Source organism: Clytia hemisphaerica, unplaced genomic scaffold (assembly GCF_902728285.1).
Source record: "Clytia hemisphaerica strain Z4C2 unplaced genomic scaffold, Clytia hemisphaerica genome assembly, whole genome shotgun sequence".
In the NCBI taxonomy this organism is placed as follows: domain Eukaryota; kingdom Metazoa; phylum Cnidaria; class Hydrozoa; order Leptothecata; family Clytiidae; genus Clytia; species Clytia hemisphaerica.
In genome coordinates, this window is record NW_027103473.1 from 994,117 (window position 1) to 1,014,169 (window position 20,053).

At 35.8% G+C, this 20,053-nt stretch overlaps 2 protein-coding genes and 1 non-coding gene across 3 annotated transcripts; 2 read left to right on the forward strand and 1 right to left on the reverse strand.

The window, feature by feature from the left end:
- Positions 1–1,602: 1,602 nt before the first annotated feature.
- On the reverse strand, positions 1,603–17,407 carry LOC136798414 (coiled-coil domain-containing protein 175-like). Its single transcript, XM_067055021.1, has 6 exons — positions 17,377–17,407; positions 13,711–13,805; positions 13,072–13,183; positions 12,307–12,359; positions 2,310–2,392; positions 1,603–1,768 (listed from the first exon to the last, which is right to left on the reverse strand). Exons 1-6 carry the CDS (start codon positions 17,405–17,407, stop codon positions 1,687–1,689), a joined length of 456 nt encoding a protein of 151 aa, XP_066911122.1. The 3' UTR covers positions 1,603–1,686.
- On the forward strand, positions 2,584–2,656 carry Trnaa-ggc (transfer RNA alanine (anticodon GGC)). Its single transcript has one exon. It is a non-coding gene; the product is annotated as a tRNA-Ala (tRNA).
- LOC136798391 (spherulin-4-like) lies at positions 6,312–12,015 on the forward strand. The gene is made up of 6 exons (XM_067054999.1): positions 6,312–6,341; positions 6,878–7,009; positions 7,910–8,268; positions 9,025–9,212; positions 10,230–10,340; positions 11,510–12,015. The coding sequence occupies exons 1-6, from the start codon at positions 6,312–6,314 to the stop codon at positions 11,842–11,844; spliced, it is 1,155 nt and encodes a 384-aa protein (XP_066911100.1). The 3' UTR covers positions 11,845–12,015.
- Positions 17,408–20,053: the final 2,646 nt, after the last annotated feature.

The following is a 20,053-nucleotide window of genomic DNA, read 5'->3' on the forward strand; positions in this document are numbered from 1 at the left end:
AAAACTACCTATTAGTCCGTCCCTTTTGTGTTTCATTTTTATTTTATTTAGTATTTTCAACACTCACTTTCCTTGAGGTCAGATCTCTGATTTTCATTAACATATATATAAGAAAAACAAGCTAGATGCTGAATGGACCTACCTGATGATGAAAGTTAGATAGCAATGCAAGGAGAAAAATGAAAAAAAATCAGTCAGAAAACATAGCGTTTAGCGAAAATGCATAACGCAATAAATTCATCATTGATTGTTGATAAGGGCAGAGGGAAGGGTTGTAGGGAAAAAATTAATAGAAAGTTCTGGTCGAAATAAATCAGTTTTATTGACAATTGAATCATGCTTGATGGTGAGCATTGTTATCAATAATGTTTTTGTGTCAAAAAGATAGAAATACAAGGAAAAAATCTAATGAAAATCTGCAAAAACGGCGATTTCCGGCATTTTCAACCGGAAAAAAAAATTTCTCAAAAATCGAACTCAGCCATGTTTTGGGCAATATTAATACGCATCTTAGAGCAAAAAATCAGAAAAAACTAATGATAAAATCTCGAGAAAATGCCAAAAAACCAGTTTTTCCGGCATATTTCCGGCACTTTCGGCCGGAAAAAAATGTTTTTCGAAAATCGGGCTCCGTCACTTTTTAGGTATTGTCATTTTACATTAGTGTGCAAAATTTCATAAAAAAATATATAAAGTACAGCTCGAGAAATTCAAGAAATATCGTTTTTCCGGAGAAAATCGGCTGTTCCGGTGATTTTTAGAAAGTTCCGGCTTCAAAAATCAGTTTTATCGACAATTGAACCATGCTTGATCGTGGACATTGCTTTTAATAATGTTTTTGTGTGAAAAAACAACGAAATATAAGGAAAAAGTCCGATGAAAATCTGCAAAAACGGCGATTTCCGGCATATTTCCGGCATTTTCGGCCGGAAAAAAATTTTTCTCAAAAATCGGACTCTGCCATGTTTTAGGCATTGCTAATACGCATTTTTGTGCAAAAAATCTGAAAAAACTAATGAAGAAATCTCGAGAAAATACCAAAAAACCGGTTTTTCCGGCATATTTCCGGCATTTTCGGCCGGAAATGATTTTTTTTCGAAAATCGGGCTCCGTCACATTTTGGGCATTACCATTTTGCATCATTGTGCCAAAAATCAGAAAAAACTAATGAGCCAATCCTGAGAAAAGCTGGTAACAGACGGACAGACGAACGAACGAACGAACGGACGGACATCGGTTAATTTATAGGACCTCTACCCCACCGGGGTAGGTCCAAAAATTAACTGACATTATCAGCGGGTATGTTGGTTTTTATTGGGTTATGACACATACATATAGCTTATATACGCACATTGATAGCCAGTCTGACCCTTGGTAAACCGATTCTCATTATAGTTAAAGGACAGAATTTCCCCATCGAATCCAGTACAGTATACCTTATTGGCACTAATTTTCGCGGGAACTATTATTGGCGGTCAAAAAGACCCCGAAAAATTGGATTTCGCGGGTTTTAATTTTCGCGGTTTTGCCCTTTTCTGGACAAATTTCATTTCCCTAGGGATTTTTCAAATTTTTCGACAAAATTGGAAAATTAATTCCCGCAAAAATAAAGTTCCAATAAGGTAGTTGGTCAAAGTATTAAGAAGAAGGAAGTCAAGTCATTATATAGAAATACTGGTCCAATGCTTACTTTGCTTTATCTGATAATGTTTGGTTGAGCGAGTTGACAAGTACTTCATGCTGTGATTTCAAGTCTACTTTCTCCGGGCTGAAACATAGAAGAAATATAAAGAGTATCATTTCACGATTACTCAGGAAGAAGTTGATGTAACGTGTTCCTACCCGACACCCGTACTTAGGCAAACATCCAGGCACGACAGAAGCTCTTTCAATCTGGTACGGCGAATGTTGAATTTTAAGATATTTTACCGACGAAAAGAGGAATTTAAGGGTTTTTTGAAAACAAACTGGTACATGGGCTTTTCCGTACCTGTCGTACGGCGCGTTGTGTCTGAAGTCTCAGTAAGGGTAAATTTAGTGGTCTGGATTTTCTCCATTTCTTTGAGATTAGGCAATTGATAAAAAAAATAAAAAAAGTCTTTAAGGATGGGAAAATTTTCGAAGAATCTGAGTCCTAGTCGACACATACCCAACAATATCAATCCCTAGAACCAATAACCTTCCGGACAGGAAGCAAACAGACCACACTCGACCACACCTCACTTTGAGTTTCAATGAGGCTCACGTGCTGGGTCAATTGTTTTTAAACATGCTACAGATTTTTACAATGAATGAATAAAAGAACTTACTCCAATGTGACATTACTGACGGTTAAATATTCGAACTCTTTCTGAAGGTCACGTGTACTTTGTTCGATGTTTGCCAGCCGATCCTAATAAATAAGAAGTTTGGGAAGAAGTTTATTAATACGAAAAATTAAGAACAGCCGAAGCTGGTTGGAGATTGGACACTAGCTGTGTCTCAGTTCGTGGCAATTCCATTGATTCGTAGAATTCAGGTACCGGATGGCGAACATTGAGCACGTCGCTCCCCTCGTCTACTACGAACTAGTGTAATAGCAACGAACCGATAGCGCAGTTGGGAGAGCAATCGCCCGGCAAGCGAGAGATCGTGGGTTCAATCCCCACTCGATTCGTTACCTTTGAGAAAACTGGGAAGTACATTAGTGCAGGATCCGTTGATTCATTACCCATAAGTAATACGCACTTGATTTCACACAGCCGAAGCTGAGTTACTCGTGTATCTCACGTTTATCGCTTCGTAGTACACTCTGTGCGCATTGTTTGATAAAAAAATTCCCGTACGGAGACCACTGCGATGAAGTATTATTTATAAATAGCAACACTATTCTCTCATCGTCTCCCCTCTCTCACTAACATTCCATCGCAGCGGTCAGTTTAAAAAATCTCAAATGAGAAAAGACAATGATAACAGACCCTCTACGGCAATGAATTTTGAAATTAGCCGCAGATACTAGGTCTGTGTACAGACAAAGGCTGACTGAAAATTGATTTGCTCTAATAAAAAAAAGCTTGTACATACGAATACAAATAGCTTCTAATTACAGATAAAATCAAATCATGGAGAAGCAGGCTAATTGCCAGCAATGTTTTAATAACAAGATTTCATCATGTATAATTATCGGGAAGAGATTGCTCGCACTTAGGTTTTTAATTAATTGCCCCCGCAGGAGCGCAGCGACGAGGAGGCACTCATAGCTTCACGCATAGATATTGGACTGGAATCTCGAATCTTTGCGTTTGTTTGTTTGTAATTTGATTTCCGGCCAATTAAGTGTTCCGCAAAAATAAGGCGGTAAATTATACAGCGGTAAATGTTATACACATTTTCATATTACGTTATAGGCTATTACCATTATTATATATTACATTTCATTAGTTTTGATTTAGCATTGAAAAGCTGAAGCGAGTGTTATAAATGCAAATTATAGAAAAAGTATATAATTACACCATAACACGAATTACAATATTACTTTTGCAAATCAAAACAAACAAAATGGCAGACTGGTTATGATGATGAGCTGATTCTTTCGTCTTTGACTGGAAAAAGTGTTTTGTATATGGCTAATTTTGTTTCTTGTCTTTAAAACTGAATAAATACTGTAATTTAGTCAGAAGTTCATTTCAGCAATTATTTCAATTCTTTTTCTGGAATCTTTAAAGAAGTTTGCTCAAGTTTTCAAATGTACATTTGTATACATTTTTGTTCAAACTGTAATTTATCTTTGTCTGTTATTTTATTAATAACTACCTTTATTGTTTATAGATCTTCTTGAGCTTTAAAGACCATTATATGGTTGTAACTCAGGAATGTCTTTCTTAACTTGGTAAAATAAGATACCGGCAAAGTACAAAAAAAGTAGAATGTATGCAAAAAAAGTGCATATGAATCCAAAATTGAATGTGAATCAATGTAAACAAACTTTTTTTTTGGTCTTCAAAATAGATTTACCTCACTTAGAGTGTTTTCACTGTTTGTTCAGTGTGGTAAATCTATTTGGAAAACATGAAAAAAGTTTGTATAGGCGCACATTCAACTTTTGCAGTTGTGATAGCCTACGTACCGTGAGATTGGGTAACTTACATCAGTGGAGGCTAACATGCATAGCCCTCAAATGAAAGACCTGGCTGGTCATTAAAATACAAATCTCGCAGCTCTACTCTATACCATTTTTGTTTTGATTTAACTTTGTATTTTAATGACCAGTCAGGTCTTTCATTTGAGGGCTATGCATGTTAGCCTCCACTGATGCAAGTTACCCAATCTCACGGTAATAACTTGCGCTCCAGTAGTTTGGTGAAATAGCTCCAATTCTGGCTTTCCAAGTTAGGAGGGACCTTCCCGAAGGCATTTAACGGTGGTTAGACTAGGCACACAGACAGTCATACAGAAACACCATAAAGTGAAAGTATATAGCTATAAACTCAAAAAGTCTAGCTTTCTGAAGGCACGTCTCTTCATTGTCTGCGCTGCGATCATCTTAATGGATTCAATCCTTTCAGCTTGGAGAAAAGATTGCATCATGAAAAAGTACTATGCACTTTAAAAGAAATTAGGCGCATTTCAACTTTTCTCAACTGTACGTCTGAATGGACCACAATGGCATTCCTTTATTTTTCTTTTGACCAACAACATAAAAGATTTTGCTTGAAAAGTGCAATCACAGCGTAGGCGAGTGGAGTCCGGGCCTTAGCTAGGATTGGTGTCTATTTCGCCCTATTTAAGATGGCGCAGAACTTTTTGAGAAATTTTATCCGCAGTATCCTCTTGACTATTTTTTATTAGGCAAAGTAGCAATAGAGAATCAATCAATCAATCAATAATTAAATCAATCAATAATCAAATCAATTAATTATTCCCGATTATTTTTTATGTTTCAATCTTTAAAGCATTAAAAGCTTTATGAGTGCATGACATGACCTTTCAGTGGGGGCATTTAGTGAAAGCTATGACTAGTCTTAAATATCATCTTAATGTTGGCTGGAAGCGTTCCAAAACTTCGTTAAAATGAGCACGATATGAAGTGAGAAAGTACTTTCTCATTAGTGAAACTGATCGGACTCGTTGAAATCAGCCTGTTTAAAAAAACTTTTCTTCAAATAGTAACAAACCCTCAAACCCTAAGTTAACGCATTCACTCAAATCCAATTTGCAAAATGCGGGGAAAACGGGGGAACTACCAGGGCTTTTGGGACAGGAGACAATTTCACGCATTCACGCAATCAAATGCAAGATTCGCGCATTCACGCAATCAAGAAATTGACTTCACGTTCACACAATTATTTCGATCCACATATATCCATTTTTTTTTATTTTCACGAATTCGAGCAAGGAAAAAAAGCCCGCTCACACACTAACGCAAGATGTTTGGGTGATTCAGGCATTTTTCTTAACTGTAAGGCGAATAAAAGCGAGGGTCGTATCATTCTTAAATTCAGGGTATTCAAAATTACAATCAATCAATGACGAAATTTTACACATAAAATCAGTTTGCTTTACAAAGTCCAATAAATTTCGTAGAAAATGGCATCAAGAAAAAATTTCACTAACATTGTATTTATTTTGAATAGTCTAAGACAATCGAAGGTTTTTTTCTAAAAAAGTCACCGTTTCTGTAAATTTGGAACTAAAGTACATTTCAAATAAGCTGGCAGTAAACTTTCAATTCACTGTTCAATTGGACTTTTTCTTTTTCGTTTTTCATCTTCGTGTTTGAAAATTTTAAAAAAATGTTATACGCATAATACTCCACTCCGGATTGCCTTTCCAAAAAATATAAATAAGCTATCTAATTCGAAATCTATCAAAAGTAATACGCAATTGAAAATTTACTGTCAGCTAATTTGAAATGTACTTTTTTTAGGGGGTCAGAATCAACCATAATTCATAGAAGATCGTAAAAAAGTTTGTCTTTATTTATTCATCAACACGGAAGAAATTTTCGCAATATTTAATTTCGCGGTTTTTTTCACAAAATTAAATTCCACGAAACGCAAAATTCACCCGATTTAAATTTTTTTTTTAGTGCAAGATAGGCAGTTTTGTAGACAAAAAATTCTCCCATCCGCGAAATTCGAATCCGAATTTTGAGCTGTAAGCCGCGAAATTAAATTCCGCAAAAATTTCTTTCCACGAAAATTTCATCCCTTAAAAGGTAAACTAAAATCATGTAATCTAACAGCACGTTGCATCGGTGGTCAAAGGATTAAGGAGGACGTCGTGGAATAATTATAACGACTTTGCAATTATCCTATTGTAATAATATCTAAATGACATCCAAATTAAATGAGATAGGAAACGTATAATTTGCAAGACCAAATCAGACAGATAACTTGCGGGAAAAGTAAAACAGATGTAATCAAGTTGAATGCTTTTCCAGTTTTCAAGTTATAAATAAACAGACAAATGAAGTGAACTGTCTTATAAAGGGGGCTTTTCACGGATAATTTGTAAGTGGGGATAGAAACTTTTAGTTATCAAACCGAGAACAAAGTAAAAATAAGTATGTTTTAAGTGTTCTATTGATTATTTACTACAACCCCAAGCCATGCTTTTACCGAAATTCTCTCAAGTTTTCTAAAATGTAAAAAATAATTTCAAAAGGGGGATACTTTGCAATTAGCGGACAATCCCCAATGAGACTTACTAGACAGTTGACTCTATTTACATTTTCAAGTCATTCAAAACAAAATGAAAAGCATATTCGTTTTTTGCCTGGTGGTGGCTTGCTTGTTAACACATGCTTTTGCAAATTGGTGGAATCAAATCAACACACTTAGTGGTTGCCAATGCTATTTTGACACCTCAAGAACAGATTGTGCGTGTTGTGTAGCAGGTGCTTGCCAATGTGGACCAAGCTATCCTAACCGATGTATTGTATGTGGGTCAGGTTTTGCCAACTGTCAAGGACCAGAAGCTTGGTGGGAATGGACATTATCCAGCACTGGTTGTCAATGTTATTGGGAAAGTAAGTTGTATAAGGTGTTCCAAAAAGAAGCTGGTATCGAAGCATTTTATCTTAGTTTGAGCCCTCTTTTGGGGAGATACCTTAAGGAAAGAAATTTTTGCGGGAACAAATTTTCGCGGAATTTAATTTCGCGGTTTTTTGACTAATTCACGAAACACGAATAAAAAAATCACCTGTAAAATTGTTCTTTTTAGGGCAAAATAGGCCATATATTGTAAACAAAAAACCCTCTCAACCGCGAAATGAAATTCCGCGAAACTTCCGAATTTTGAGCTGTGGACCACGAAATTAAATTTTGAAAAAGTTTCTTTCTGCGAAAATTTCTTCCCTTAAGGTAATGATTTCCTGAAAAACTGAAGAAGGAAGGGACTGAAAACTCTCCTCCAAAAGGAGGAAGCCTTTGATTTTGCAATTTTGGAAGGGAAAATTGGCTGATAGCACACATCTATGCAAACACCATAATTATTACTTTCAACATTTGACCGAAATTCAATCCCGCAATCCTTTTTATCTTGATTTGTAATGCGTGCAAGTTATTTCTTTTGTGTTGTCAATAAGTGTAATTGACTTGCAAAAGCAATTAATGCAAAGAATGATGGGATTAAAACTCGGACAAACAGTAATTTTGATGTCTATTTTTAGAATCACTGCGGTATGCTATTAAGAATTAAAATTTTCCAGACAACCAAACAGATTTTTTTGATACATTCGCCACCGACTATGAGTATATTCGTAGAGGAGTCAAAATTCTGCTTTCGCTTGAAATAACTTGCTTTATTGCCTTTTTGAAAACAACTTTGAATTATGAGTTGATTGGAATAGTATACCAGTTGATGGTATTTTAGGTCAAATTCAGACCACAATGAGCCTCATATTCAAAACGTGTTAATCTATTCTTAGGTAGCGGTACCAATTGTGCTTGTTGTGAACCCGGCGGTTGTCAATGCGGCACAACACACTCAGGCCGTTGCATTAAATGTGGAGCCAGTGACATCGCTATTGGCTGCGCAGCAACTAAACCAGCTGAACCCACCCCATCACCGACAAAACCAATTTCGACTTGTGGAAATCGTATTCTACTTCCTTTATGTCTATCCAACAAATGTGGTAACGGGTCCAAATGGGGTGAAAATATGCGAGAATGATGCTTATAAAAAGGCTGCCCAGGGAGGCGACAAAGTCATCAGTGTGGTGAACCCAAATAATGGGAAAGGTATTGCAAATCAAGCAGTCTTAGATGAATTTCTGGCTTGCACAAGGTAATTGTAGGACTTCTCGTCATCCTTTATCGAAAAAATTTCCTACAGGAAGTAAAGAGGTCTGGAAAGGGTATTGAAAACCAAACATTTCTTTGAATATTTTCTGGTTAGCTCAGGGTAATTGATAGTCTTCTAGTTATTGGAAGAGCCTCATAATATAAGAAGTAGAAGGGCTGCAAACCATCAGATCAGACGACCAGAGTTAACAGCTTGACCATGTTATTCATTTTCATACACCCAGCAGACACATTAACATTACGTCAAAATAAAACGTCTAACATGGACGCTAGATTGATCTTGTTATGAAGTTTTGTGCTAGCTGGACAGTTCAAAATTTGATTCCAACTCTCTAATTACTGGTCCCATAGTTAATATAGGAGAGTTTTTCGTATCAGACGGAACTTGAACCTCTCTGTGATATTTGATCCATTAAGATCGAATAAGAGTAAGTCCATATACGATAAGAATGAAGCCAATGAAGTAAAAGCCCAAAGAGCTAGAAGTGAATCTCCTTATGTAGGATTCTGCGCGGCCTTGAAAGGCCCGTATGGTTTCCATACAAATTCCAATTCAAAAAATAAACCACTTCGAAAACAAAGAAACCGCTAAATTCAATCCATCGTCAAAAATACGGCGTATATTATATAAGACTTCACTTCTTCTTGCCTGAGAGGGGGTGACGATTCTCTTCTAGCCCTTTGGCTTTCATCTTCATACTGTGAAACAATAAAAAACTAACTTTCTTTTCTTACCAAGGGTTCTAAAAGATGGTGGTAACACAGTATTAGCGTATGTTTCAACCGAATATGGAACACGCTCAGAAACTCTTGTAAAAGGAGATATCGACAAATGGATAACTGATTTTGGAACAGAACTTATTAATGGATTTTTCTTGGATGAAACCGTCTCCGTTTATGAGACTGACCACATCGATAAATACACAGGTAATAGACTTTTAGGATACTATACACCATTATGCTCATAATTCGAGTTTAACTTTTTTTTTGAAACGAAAACTGAGACCCTCCCTTGATATTACAAAAAGCGAGTTAATGTACAGTAAACCTTCTCTAATTCGATTTTCAAAGGGAATTGGGAATTCGTCGAATAACAAGTTTGAGTTGTAGGAATAGAAGAGCGTCGTCCTTGAGCGTTTTCTTGTTGACATTGACTTTCTCAATATCGTATTATAGGAAGGGCTTATTCATTGTAGAACGTTCGAATTAGCTCACAATGTAACTAATGTACTTGATTTTTCGAAGACTAAGGGACGACGGTATATAGTCACTGTCCTTGATTTTGTAGGTCAGATTCTGTCCAAGCAAAAAATAGCTTTATCGCAAAAAAAAAAGTATTGCTGTTATTGTTTTCGAAAACATGCGAAGCTTCTTATTGGTCAAACGCTGAAATTCTATTGTAATGTCACGTGACCTAGGTAGGGTTTCCTACCTAGCCTCGGCACAGTTTTCAGCCAAAGCACGACATCTAGTCCTTCGGGTATTCACTGTCGTTGATTTTGCGTGTCGAACGAGGGAAGATACTTAAACTTACTAAAGTCTTTCCCATTGACTTCCAAGCCCTAAGCCCTAGAGGCTCGAGACTCCTGGATCGGAAATGAAGCCGCTTAATTCCAATCCAGAACACCCGCGTGTGGCTTTAACACAAACGCCGGATTGAATCTATCGCTAGATTTCAAAAAATGCTGTCCTAAAAAAACAAAGGAACCGCTAGTACAATCCGCCGCCATGATTGCGGCACGTTCTAAATGGGAAATAAGTGAATTCACTTTTTCTTGTCCGTGAAAGGTTAGAGATTCTACTCTAGCTCTTCGGGCTTTAAACTCACTTAATTCTTTTCACGATCACAATCCTTCTCTCTTTGGAAGTAAAATAGAGATACGTTAAAGATCAAATTGGAGAGAATCAAATATCCATGAACTATTTTTGAAAATTTGATTATAGATTATGTGTCATACATTCGACAAGAACTGGGTGATTCAAATGCTATGGTTATTGGGAACGCTGGACAGGGTGCAAGGAAAAACCTTTTGGAGACCGCTAAAATGACTTCGGGTTTGTCTTTTTCATGCTAACCGTAGCGACCGTAGTCTAAATGCATCTGGTGCACGACGTTGTTAGAGCGTTCACTTAACGTTGGGTAATAGATGGGCGTTAGAACAACGTTATGTGGCTGTTAATTGAGAAGGGCGAGAATCCAGCTACGGCGTGCTCAGTTTTAAGTTCGCGATCGTAACCAGATCTTATCAAGTATAATTATAGGCTGCTGTTATCCACTAACGGAGTCGTGTGCCCTATACTACCTGCGGTTTTGTAGAGGTCTGCGATTCAGACTACTTTATTGGAACTAATTTTCGCGGGAATTAGTTTTATGAACCCACGAAATACATTTATCCAATTTTATCGAAAAATTTGAAAAATCCCTGGGAAAATGAAAGAAATTTGTCCAAAAAAGCATTTTTTCCGATTTTGTTTTTTGACCGCGAATATTAGTTCCAATAAGGTAGTATAATTAATGCAATTATTGTTCATGATAAAAAATGGAGGCGCGCCGAGTGTTGACAAAGCAAAATTAACAAAAGAACTTCTCCTTTTCTCTCTCATTTATGCTTTGTACTAAGCAATTAATTAATAAGAAGAATCATGGGTTAATGTAGTGGTAAAATTCTTGAGAAGTAGTGACGCTCGCCCCTTCTAAATGCTCTGGTTCAACAGCGTAGAATTTTGTAAAGGGACACTTGACCATTATGTTTGAGTGTAAAACCTATTACAGTCGTTTTTTATAAGTTTCCCATTTCCAGACTAAGATTCCTTTCCCACTTTTCTAGCGGAAAAAGACCAGGACTTCGGGCAGTTAAAAAATGAGCTTCGGAAAGTTAGGCAGTTTCGTGAGTAAACACAAAATTTTCCGTACCTTTAGAAACAAACCCTTTCCGAACGCTTACCGGTTATCCCGAGAAAATAGCGGAAAGATTTCGGAAAAATGACAAGAATGTTAGTGCGGAAATGGAAAACTTATAAAAAACGACGGTATAAAAAGTCAATTGTTGTCCCCCTAGGAGTGTGGAAAAGGAAAAGTGTCGAATGTTGGCCTTTCAAAGGTTATTTGTCCTGAAAGGTTTTCAATGAAAATAGGGTTTTCAATGAAAATAGGGTCTAATATGTTAAATACTCAAAGAATAAACTCCATTTAACACCAGAATTACACTTATTTTTCCTTCCAGTCGTTAGTTACGAGCACCCTTTCGCGCGTATGGTGACAAACCCCTGTTTACATTACCCTCAAGATTCAATATGGTGTGGCGACGCTCAACATCCACAGCTGGACGAATTAATCGAGCTCAGCCAACAGACGGATTTCCCTAACTCGAAATTGTCAGCTCTAGTCTACGACACAGCATCTGCATCATTGAACACAGCTTTGGATAGAGCAGTGCAGAGTTATTTTGGGTTGATCTTTGTCACTGATGCAAAACTTGCTGAAAACCCTTGGGGAAGACTACCTGTCTATTGGGATGACTTGGTAGACCACGCTTATTTCAAGAAGTGTTCAAAATAATTGATAAAATTTTAAAAGATACATTGAACCTTCAAATTGTAACTGGTTTATCAAAAATTTGAGACAGTTGAAGTTGTTTCAAATATAATTTTAACATTAAATATACCGCCCTTCATTTACCTTAATAATTTTCTTATATTTTTTATCTCTCTTTAATCAAACTTCTTTTGTATTTTAATAAAAGTTCTTTTTTTTTTAATCAAGTGATTTCTACTTTTGTTTAACCTGTATATAGTTAACCAGGGAGTTTAGTACTTTTGTTTCCCTCAATAGAGCTGAACTTGTGTCAATCTGTCTCGATATAATCTGTGTAGCAGAGACAAAAATTTGAATTAGATAGCGGATTTGTGTTTGTTGAAAAGCTATTCAGCAGTGGTGTATGTTTAAATTCTATCAAGCGCTATAGCCCTTTTTCTCTCAACTGCAGAATATTTTAAAACAGACTTTAACAAGGATTCTGACCTTGAACTCCTGAACAGCCATATCGTTAGAATGACGTGCAGATCTGATTGCATCTAAAAAGAAGAAGAAAATTCAAGACTATGATATTGGCCTCTACCACTGACCTTTATATACCCTGGACGTTAATTTTTAACACTGCAATGGGCCTGCAATGGCTTATTTACGGGTACCAATTCAAAGAAACTTTCGATGAAAGATGGCGGATCTAGCTTGGTCCAGGGATATATAAAGGTCAGTGGTATCTACCTTTTTCCAATGTGGGGATCAAAATGTCACATTATATACGGTTCAGCCTGTATGAAATCGCCTCATTAAATTTAAGCATTAGGCAATTAAATTTTTTGCTCTTCGGTCCTATGGTTTCGATTGTTTTTAAAACGCATAATTTTTCTTTAAAATTTGTTAATTAAATAAATTTTCAGCCTTAGATATTCTTTTGGACATTTTATTCTACGATTTTGGACAATGCTAAACTCTGGGTCGCCGTAAAGAAGTATTCTACACAATGTTTTGGGATTAAATGGAAACAAGGTTATGTCAAGTTGAAGAAGGCTGTCAAACATCACAAGTCTGTCGTTAGAATAATCAGAGCAATGCATCAAAAAATGCTGTGTTGTTTCTACTGAAGGCTACAAATATAAAGTATACTTTACAGTATATTATTATGTAAACTCAGACTATTCTTGTGGGTTTGCACATAATTTGAGCCTAACATTCTTGTTAAAATTGTTCTTATAAAAAAGTCGTCCGATTTTTAATTCTTACCTCTTATTTCACCTTCAATATCACGGGGGTAGACTTTGAGTTTGTGTCGATATATACTGGCTCTTATGGTCTCTGATTCTACTGCTTCGCATAAGAAAAGTCGTTCTGAATCCTGAAGAAAAGATTTCAAGTTATAATCTACAGTAAACTTTCTCCAATTCGAAGTTCTATTATTTGAATTCTCTGTAATTCGAAATAAAAAATGGATCCCATTAACTGGTAAGTGGTTTAAATCTTTCTCTTATTCGAATGAAATTTTTGGTTCCTTGAAGAATTGAATTAAGGAGAGTCGAAACTGTAAATATATATTATAGAATCGAAATTACGTATAGCTTTCAGTTAATTTGAATTTGTACAGTCGAGCAGACTCCCGGTTAAAATGAGTCTATATCCTTGTGTAGCTTCGAATACGAAAGTCTGCTGTACGACGATGATGCGTTTTCACGTGATCTTCTATTTGATCACACTCAGACAAAACATTTCGGATAAGAGTTAGGATAAAATGTATTCACCAGGGCAAAATTTTTTAAAACTCTAGTTATACTACTATCCCTGATAAGTCATCAAACAATAATATTGCACGGCAACTTCTCATCCTGAGCTAGAAGGAGGAAATTAAATTAAACAGAAAGTGCTTACTAATTTCCTTAAACTATCAAGGATTTCATCGATACTATCCTGGCTGACGTGAATGTCCAGTGAAGTCTTTTCTTTCACTTGATTGACTTGAAGCACTAAGCGAAAGAAAGATTAAATAAAAATTTGGAGTCTAAAGTCAAAGTATGTTTAAAAGGAAGACTGCTTTTTTGAGAGGTTTCTAAATAAAATTATTTTCCTTAAATATCCTATTTATTATCATTTTTGGCCCAGCGCTAGCGATAGGGCCTTTCATTTGCAACTCTGTCCGTCCTTCCGTCCTTCCTTCCGTGTGTCTGTCTGTCCTTTTTTAGAGAACCGGGCTTAATACCAGTACCACACTTTTTGCCGTCTGGACAGGGAAAAGCTTGCTAAAGTCGGGTAATGGCTAAAAAAGATATATTTTCTGATTTCGCGCTCCTTAAACAACAATTGTTTTCAAACAAAACAAGATGGCGGTCGAAGCGAGGAAATTGATTCGTGTTGATTCATACTTTCTTGAACATTTTCTTTGCTTTAGAGACTTTCAAACCAAAGAAACCTTCTAGTGATTTTTCTTTGTAAACCTTTTTCAACATTCTGTCATATCTTATAGTTTTTGCTCAAGTTTTCATAAAGCTTTAGGGCTGAAAATTCTACCTTAAATCACTGTCATTTTAAGTTTCTTGTTTTCAAAAAGACTTTATTTTTAGGAAATAATGGCTTCTAATATAGAAATAAAAAAATAAACTGAAATGTGTAAATTTAAATAAGACACAATGTTGCTTCTGGATCTGTCGCTGTTAAACAACGGTCAGTACAGTGACAGTGGGACGTGGCATGATTTTCAAACTCGACAACGTACTCGACACAGAATTATTTCAAGTAAACTGATTCTAGAATTTGTTAATGGACACTAAAATGGAGTTAATGTGTAAATTGGAACAAGATTGGAACTTTTTCCATGATGCTACGTGTGAAAATGGTTATTTCTGGATCTGTCTCGTTTAACGATTGGTGGCTTGATTTTTCAAACACGACACAGAATTATTTCAAATATATATACCAATTTAAAATGGAATATGGCAATGGAGACTAAAATGCAGCTCATGTGTAAATTTGAACAAGATTGGAACTTTTTCCATGATGCTACGTGTGAAAATGGTTGTTTCTAGATCTGTCTCGTTTAACGAATTGGTGGTTTGATTCTTTAAACTCGACACAGAATTATTTCAAATATACACACTTTTTTTTTTATAAGAATAGTGTACTTTGGTTGAGGGTAAGCATTATTCTTATTTTTCTATTGTTCTAAACAATAGGCCTATTGTTTTAAACCCGAAATCTCACCCTGATATTCTTATAGAAGTTATTCTTATAAAAGAAAAAGCTTGTATACCGATTTAAAATGGAATATGGCAATGGAGACTAAAATGCAGCTCATGTGTAAATTTGAACAAGATTGGAACTTTTTCCATGATGCTACGTGTGAAAATGGTTTTTTCTAGATCTGTCTCGTTTAACGAATTGGTGGTTTGATTTTTTAAACTCGCAACACAGAATTATTTCAAATACCAATTATTAATGGATTATGGCAATGGAGACTAAAATGCAGCTCATGTGTAAATTTGAACAAGATTGGAACTTTTTCCATGATGCTACGTTTCCCTGTTCTAAGAAATGAAGAAAGGGAGAATTATCCTTGTTGACTTATTTTTTATTGTGTTTTGTTCGACGCAGTAAAATTTTAAATCTTTTGGCCATCCCTTTCCTGGGGGAAGTTTGAAATCTTGTTAAACATTTTTTGGAATTTTTAGAAATTCCGAAATTCGCGAAAATCGCGCGCAAAAATTTCACTTTTGCTGGGCCTTCACGCCCAACGGGCTTCTTGTCTTGAGTAATCGATAAATAATCGATAAGTAATCGATGGATTAGATATTGATTAACTGATAGAATCGATAGGTAATCAGACCTTCAAAAAATCTTGAGTATCGATCAGCGATCGATTATTTCCAAGCTATCGATTACTTATCGATCACATATCGACTACAGACAACCTATCGATTACTTATCAATCATGTATCGATTGATTACTTATCAATTATTTACTTATCTTCGATCACGTATCGTTATCGATTATATATCGATTGTGACCGACTATTGACTACATTACCGGCCCTTTTTACGCCGGCCCTTATTCTACCAACGAGCCCAAAAATATTGTAATAAGGTCCGGCGTAAAAAGGGCCAAGATAAGGTATTTTATGAAGTAAAGAAAATTTCTGGAATTCGCCAAATCTCATACCTATCGTATTACTTTGAATAAACGCCCACTTCCGAATTAATAATGCTCCTCCAAAAAGGCAAACCATTCAATAACGCCCCTTCTCTAAATAAAACGGTAACTTTGTTGTTTTTTTAACTTTTTTTTGTTCAGCCTTTCAGAGGGTTTGAGAATGCTTCAGCCGAAATTTACTGTATGCTTATAAAAAAAATGAGTGTAGTAGCTTTTCTAGGCCCTATGCTACCAGGGGATTGGATTCAATTCAAAAGTACATCCCAATCGAGATCAGCAAAAAATGTTGCTTTTAATTTCGCGAAAAAGGCGAAAATTTGAGAAATCAAGAAATTTAATCTCGCGAAGGCGAAAGTTATTCCAATTAAAGTACCACTCCCTAAAAGCTGATAAATAATCGATCACGAATCGATAGTTGATTGATTAACTATTTGTTCGATGATTAAAATCAATTTTTGATTGATATGTAATCAATCAAAAGCTGTGATCGATAGCCGATCAATTTTTAATTGATACTTTTTTAATTTAATCGAAGTATAATCGATCTATAATCGATATATAAACAATCGATGACAAAATTGATCAATAAATAATCGAGCTTAAGAAAAATCTTGAGTATCGATCACCTATCGATTCTATCGGTTAATCGATATCTAATCCATCGATTACTTATCGATTATTTATCGATAACTCAAGATTATCGATTATATCGATTAACTACGCCTGGTAAAAAGGGCCATTTAAGCTTTAGTCTATACCAAACCTAGTTTAAACTAAAGCTGAATGGTTGTTTTAACTCCTAATAGTAAAATGGCCCACTTTTTACGTTCTTGGGTCCCAAAATAGGACAATAAAGTTGTCCTTAATTTTAACCGTGACAATTTATTGTCCTTTTTGGGACCGAATAACCAAAACCAGAAAGTGGTTAATTAAAGCACAAAAAGTGGTTAGTTAAAATACATTTGCCTTTAGGACAACAGATTGTCCACGAGAGGGGTCGTTCAACGATTTTGATTTTAATTATCTTATGTTTGAGGTATTTCAAGCCTGATCTGTAAGGATCTTGAATGAATTTTTGTTTTAAAGTTGATTTTCATGACAATTAATTGCCCATACTTTTCAACATTTAGGACAATTTATTGTCCATTTTTGGACCTTTTTACAAGATTTTAGAATTGGAATCTTGTTGTAGGATAATGTTCTACATGTGTACCAAATTTTGACTTGATCGGACCCTATCAAGACTTATTGATCTTGAATAACTCATTATCCTTTCAGTTAGGATAGTTCATTGTCCTTTTTAGGACCGCAGTTCAAAAGCTTATATCTCTTTAAGTATACCTTTTACAGTTACGGGACCAGCATGGGTCCGAAGACGGACCTTTTAACTTAACCATTGGTATCAATGTAGGGCTTAGTAGACATTTATGAGTCTGTAATTCTCAAAACTAGTCAGGGGTGTAAAGATGGTGCAAAAACAGCCATTTTTTCCTTGCATACTTTTTAACCCTGCCAAGCACCGGACTACAGAAACAAGCACAGGATACACAGGGGGGGTCCATGTACAAAACAGCAGCATGTATCAGTACTTTGTAGCAAATTTCGATTTTAAACACCCACCCACCCCTATAGTACAAAATGTACAAAATACTATCCAGCAAACTCCCAAAAACACCCCAACACCCCCTATATTTTACAATATACTATCAAGAACTATCCAGCAAACTCCCAAATACACCCTGACACCCCCTGTATAATACAATATACTATCAAGCAAACTGCCAAATATACCCCAACACCCCCCTTACATAGTACAATATACTATCCAGAAAACTACCAAATATACCCCTACACCCCTTCATAAAATAAAAATTTTAAGCCCAAAAATTTTGGGGCAAGTTTTTTATTCTTCCCATAAAAAAAATTTCAAAAGATTTTCTCGAAAATTGACAAAAACAATTGAGAATTTAAAAAAATTTTCGACAAAAATCTAAAATAAATCACAATTTGATTTGATTTTGGCTTTTTAGTACACAAATACTAAGCAGAAAATCCGAAATTTGACCCTGACACCCCCTGTATAGTACACGTATACTAAACAGCAAATCAGAAATTTGACCCTGACACCCACATGTATTGTACACAAGTACTAAACAGCAAATTTTTTTTGAAAACACCCACCCACCCCATGATACATGCCGCTCATTTGTACATGGACCCCCCCTGGGATGCAAAATGTCCATTTTCAAATAAGAAAATTTTTACCACCAATCAATCCAAACACTGGGCAATTTATAAGTCGGTCCAGTGGGCAGTTAGTCACACTAGGAAATCAAGCTTTCAGAAAAAGCAACATCAGTCATCTACAGGATGTATTTGAAGTAACAAGGATGAGAGTTTCATATATTGGGTGATGCATGGATCTAGGTGGGTTCTGTCTCCCCTTAGATCTTTTTCTTGGGCAGTTGATCTTCAGGTTAGTTTTCAAGGCTGGCCTGGCTCAAATCTTTTCATCTATGGCTCAAATTTTAGGCAATTTCTTCATTTTTTTAAAATGTTAATTTCATTAAAAAGCGCAACGTCATTTTTTCATGAATTTAGAAGTTTTGCAACGTATTTTTTGCTTGTGAGTTAATCTTTGATACACATTTTGGCGGAAGGCTAGTGTGACTATCTGATTGGTTTGATTAATTACGTCTGGTGGTTTGGAAACACTTTCCTGCAGATAAAACATTGTACAATCTGGTGCATTGGGTTATAGCTGCAGTGTTTGTAGCTGCATTTACATACGTTTTTCCAAACCTGGTGTGTAAATGCGATAGGATCTCTAGGGCAAAACATGGTAATTTGACTTTGTGAATTCTTTTTTTCGCAAATCATTACCATCCTATTCTGACACCCTTTTTTAGAGCTGAATATAATAGATGGATTCAAACTGCTTCAACCTTTTATTAAAAAGCAAATTTCAGTCAAAAGTACACTTTAGTTTTGCCTGCATTTAAAACAAAGTTTTCAAGGTCTATGAATGCATTAGTGTTGAAAGTCATAAACTAAAAAACGTTTTCTAAAAAGAACAGCGGCCAAGACAGATAGAAGAGCATTACTACTACCTAAACCTGGAGACCAAAATAAATTATGTTCCACAATAAAATCTCCTTTTTGGACCTACCTGGAGGTCCTATAAATTAACCTTTGTCCGTCCGTCCGTCCGTCCGTCCGTCCGTCCGTCTGTCCGTTCGTCCGTCTGTTACCTGCTTTTCTCGAGATTGGCTCATTAGTTTTTTCTGATTTTTGGCACAATGATGCAAAATGGTAATGCCCAAAATGTGACGGAGCCCGATTTTCGAAAAAAATTCATTTCCGGCCGAAAATGCCGGAAATATGCCGGAAAAACCGGTTTTTTTGCATTTTCTCAAAGATTTTTGTTTTTTCATCATTAGTTTTTTCTGATTTTTTGCACAAAGATGCGTATTAGCAATGCCCAAAACTTGGCAGAGTCCGATTTTTGAGAAAAAATCTTTTCCGGTCGAAAATGCCGGAAATATGGAAAATGCGGAAATCGCGCCGTTTTTACAGATTTTCATTGGACTTTTTCCATATAATTGGTTGTTTTTTCATTCAAAAACATTATTAATAGCAATGCCCAACTTCAAGCATGTTTCAATTTTCAATAAAATTGATTTTTGATGCCGGAACTTTCTAAAAATCGCCGGAACAGCCAATTTTCGCCGGAAAAATGGTATTTCTTGAATTTCTTGAGCTGTACTTTATATTTTTTCATGAAATTTTGCACACTGATGGAAAATGTCAATACCTAAATTGTGACGGAGCCCGATTTTCGAAAAACATTTTTTCCGGCCGAAAATGCTGGAAATATGCCGGAAAAACCGGTTTTTTGGCATTTTCTCAAGATTTCATCATTAGTTTTTTCTGATTTTTTGCTCAAAGATGCGTATTAGCATTGCCCAAAATATGGCCGAGTCCGATTTTTGAGAAAAAATTTTTCCGGCGGAAAATGCCTGAAATATGTCGGAAATCGCCGTTTTTCTAGATTTTCATTGGACTTTTTCC

Excerpts from the sequence above, each read along its gene's own strand:
- LOC136798391 (XM_067054999.1), top strand. The coding sequence starts at position 6,312 with ATGACATCCAAATTAAATGAGATAGGAAAC. Across the intron at positions 8,269-9,024 it reads GAATTTCTGGCTTGCACAAG|GGTTCTAAAAGATGGTGGTA; the intron begins GTAATTGTAGGA and ends TTTCTTACCAAG. Across the intron at positions 10,341-11,509 it reads GACCGCTAAAATGACTTCGG|TCGTTAGTTACGAGCACCCT; the intron begins GTTTGTCTTTTT and ends TTTTCCTTCCAG.
- LOC136798414 (XM_067055021.1), bottom strand. The coding sequence starts at position 17,407 with ATGTCTACTAAGCCCTACATTGATACCAATG. Across the intron at positions 12,360-13,071 it reads TATTGAAGGTGAAATAAGAG|ATGCAATCAGATCTGCACGT; the intron begins GTAAGAATTAAA and ends TCTTCTTTTTAG. Across the intron at positions 2,393-12,306 it reads TGGCTGTTCAGGAGTTCAAG|GATCGGCTGGCAAACATCGA; the intron begins GTCAGAATCCTT and ends CTTATTTATTAG.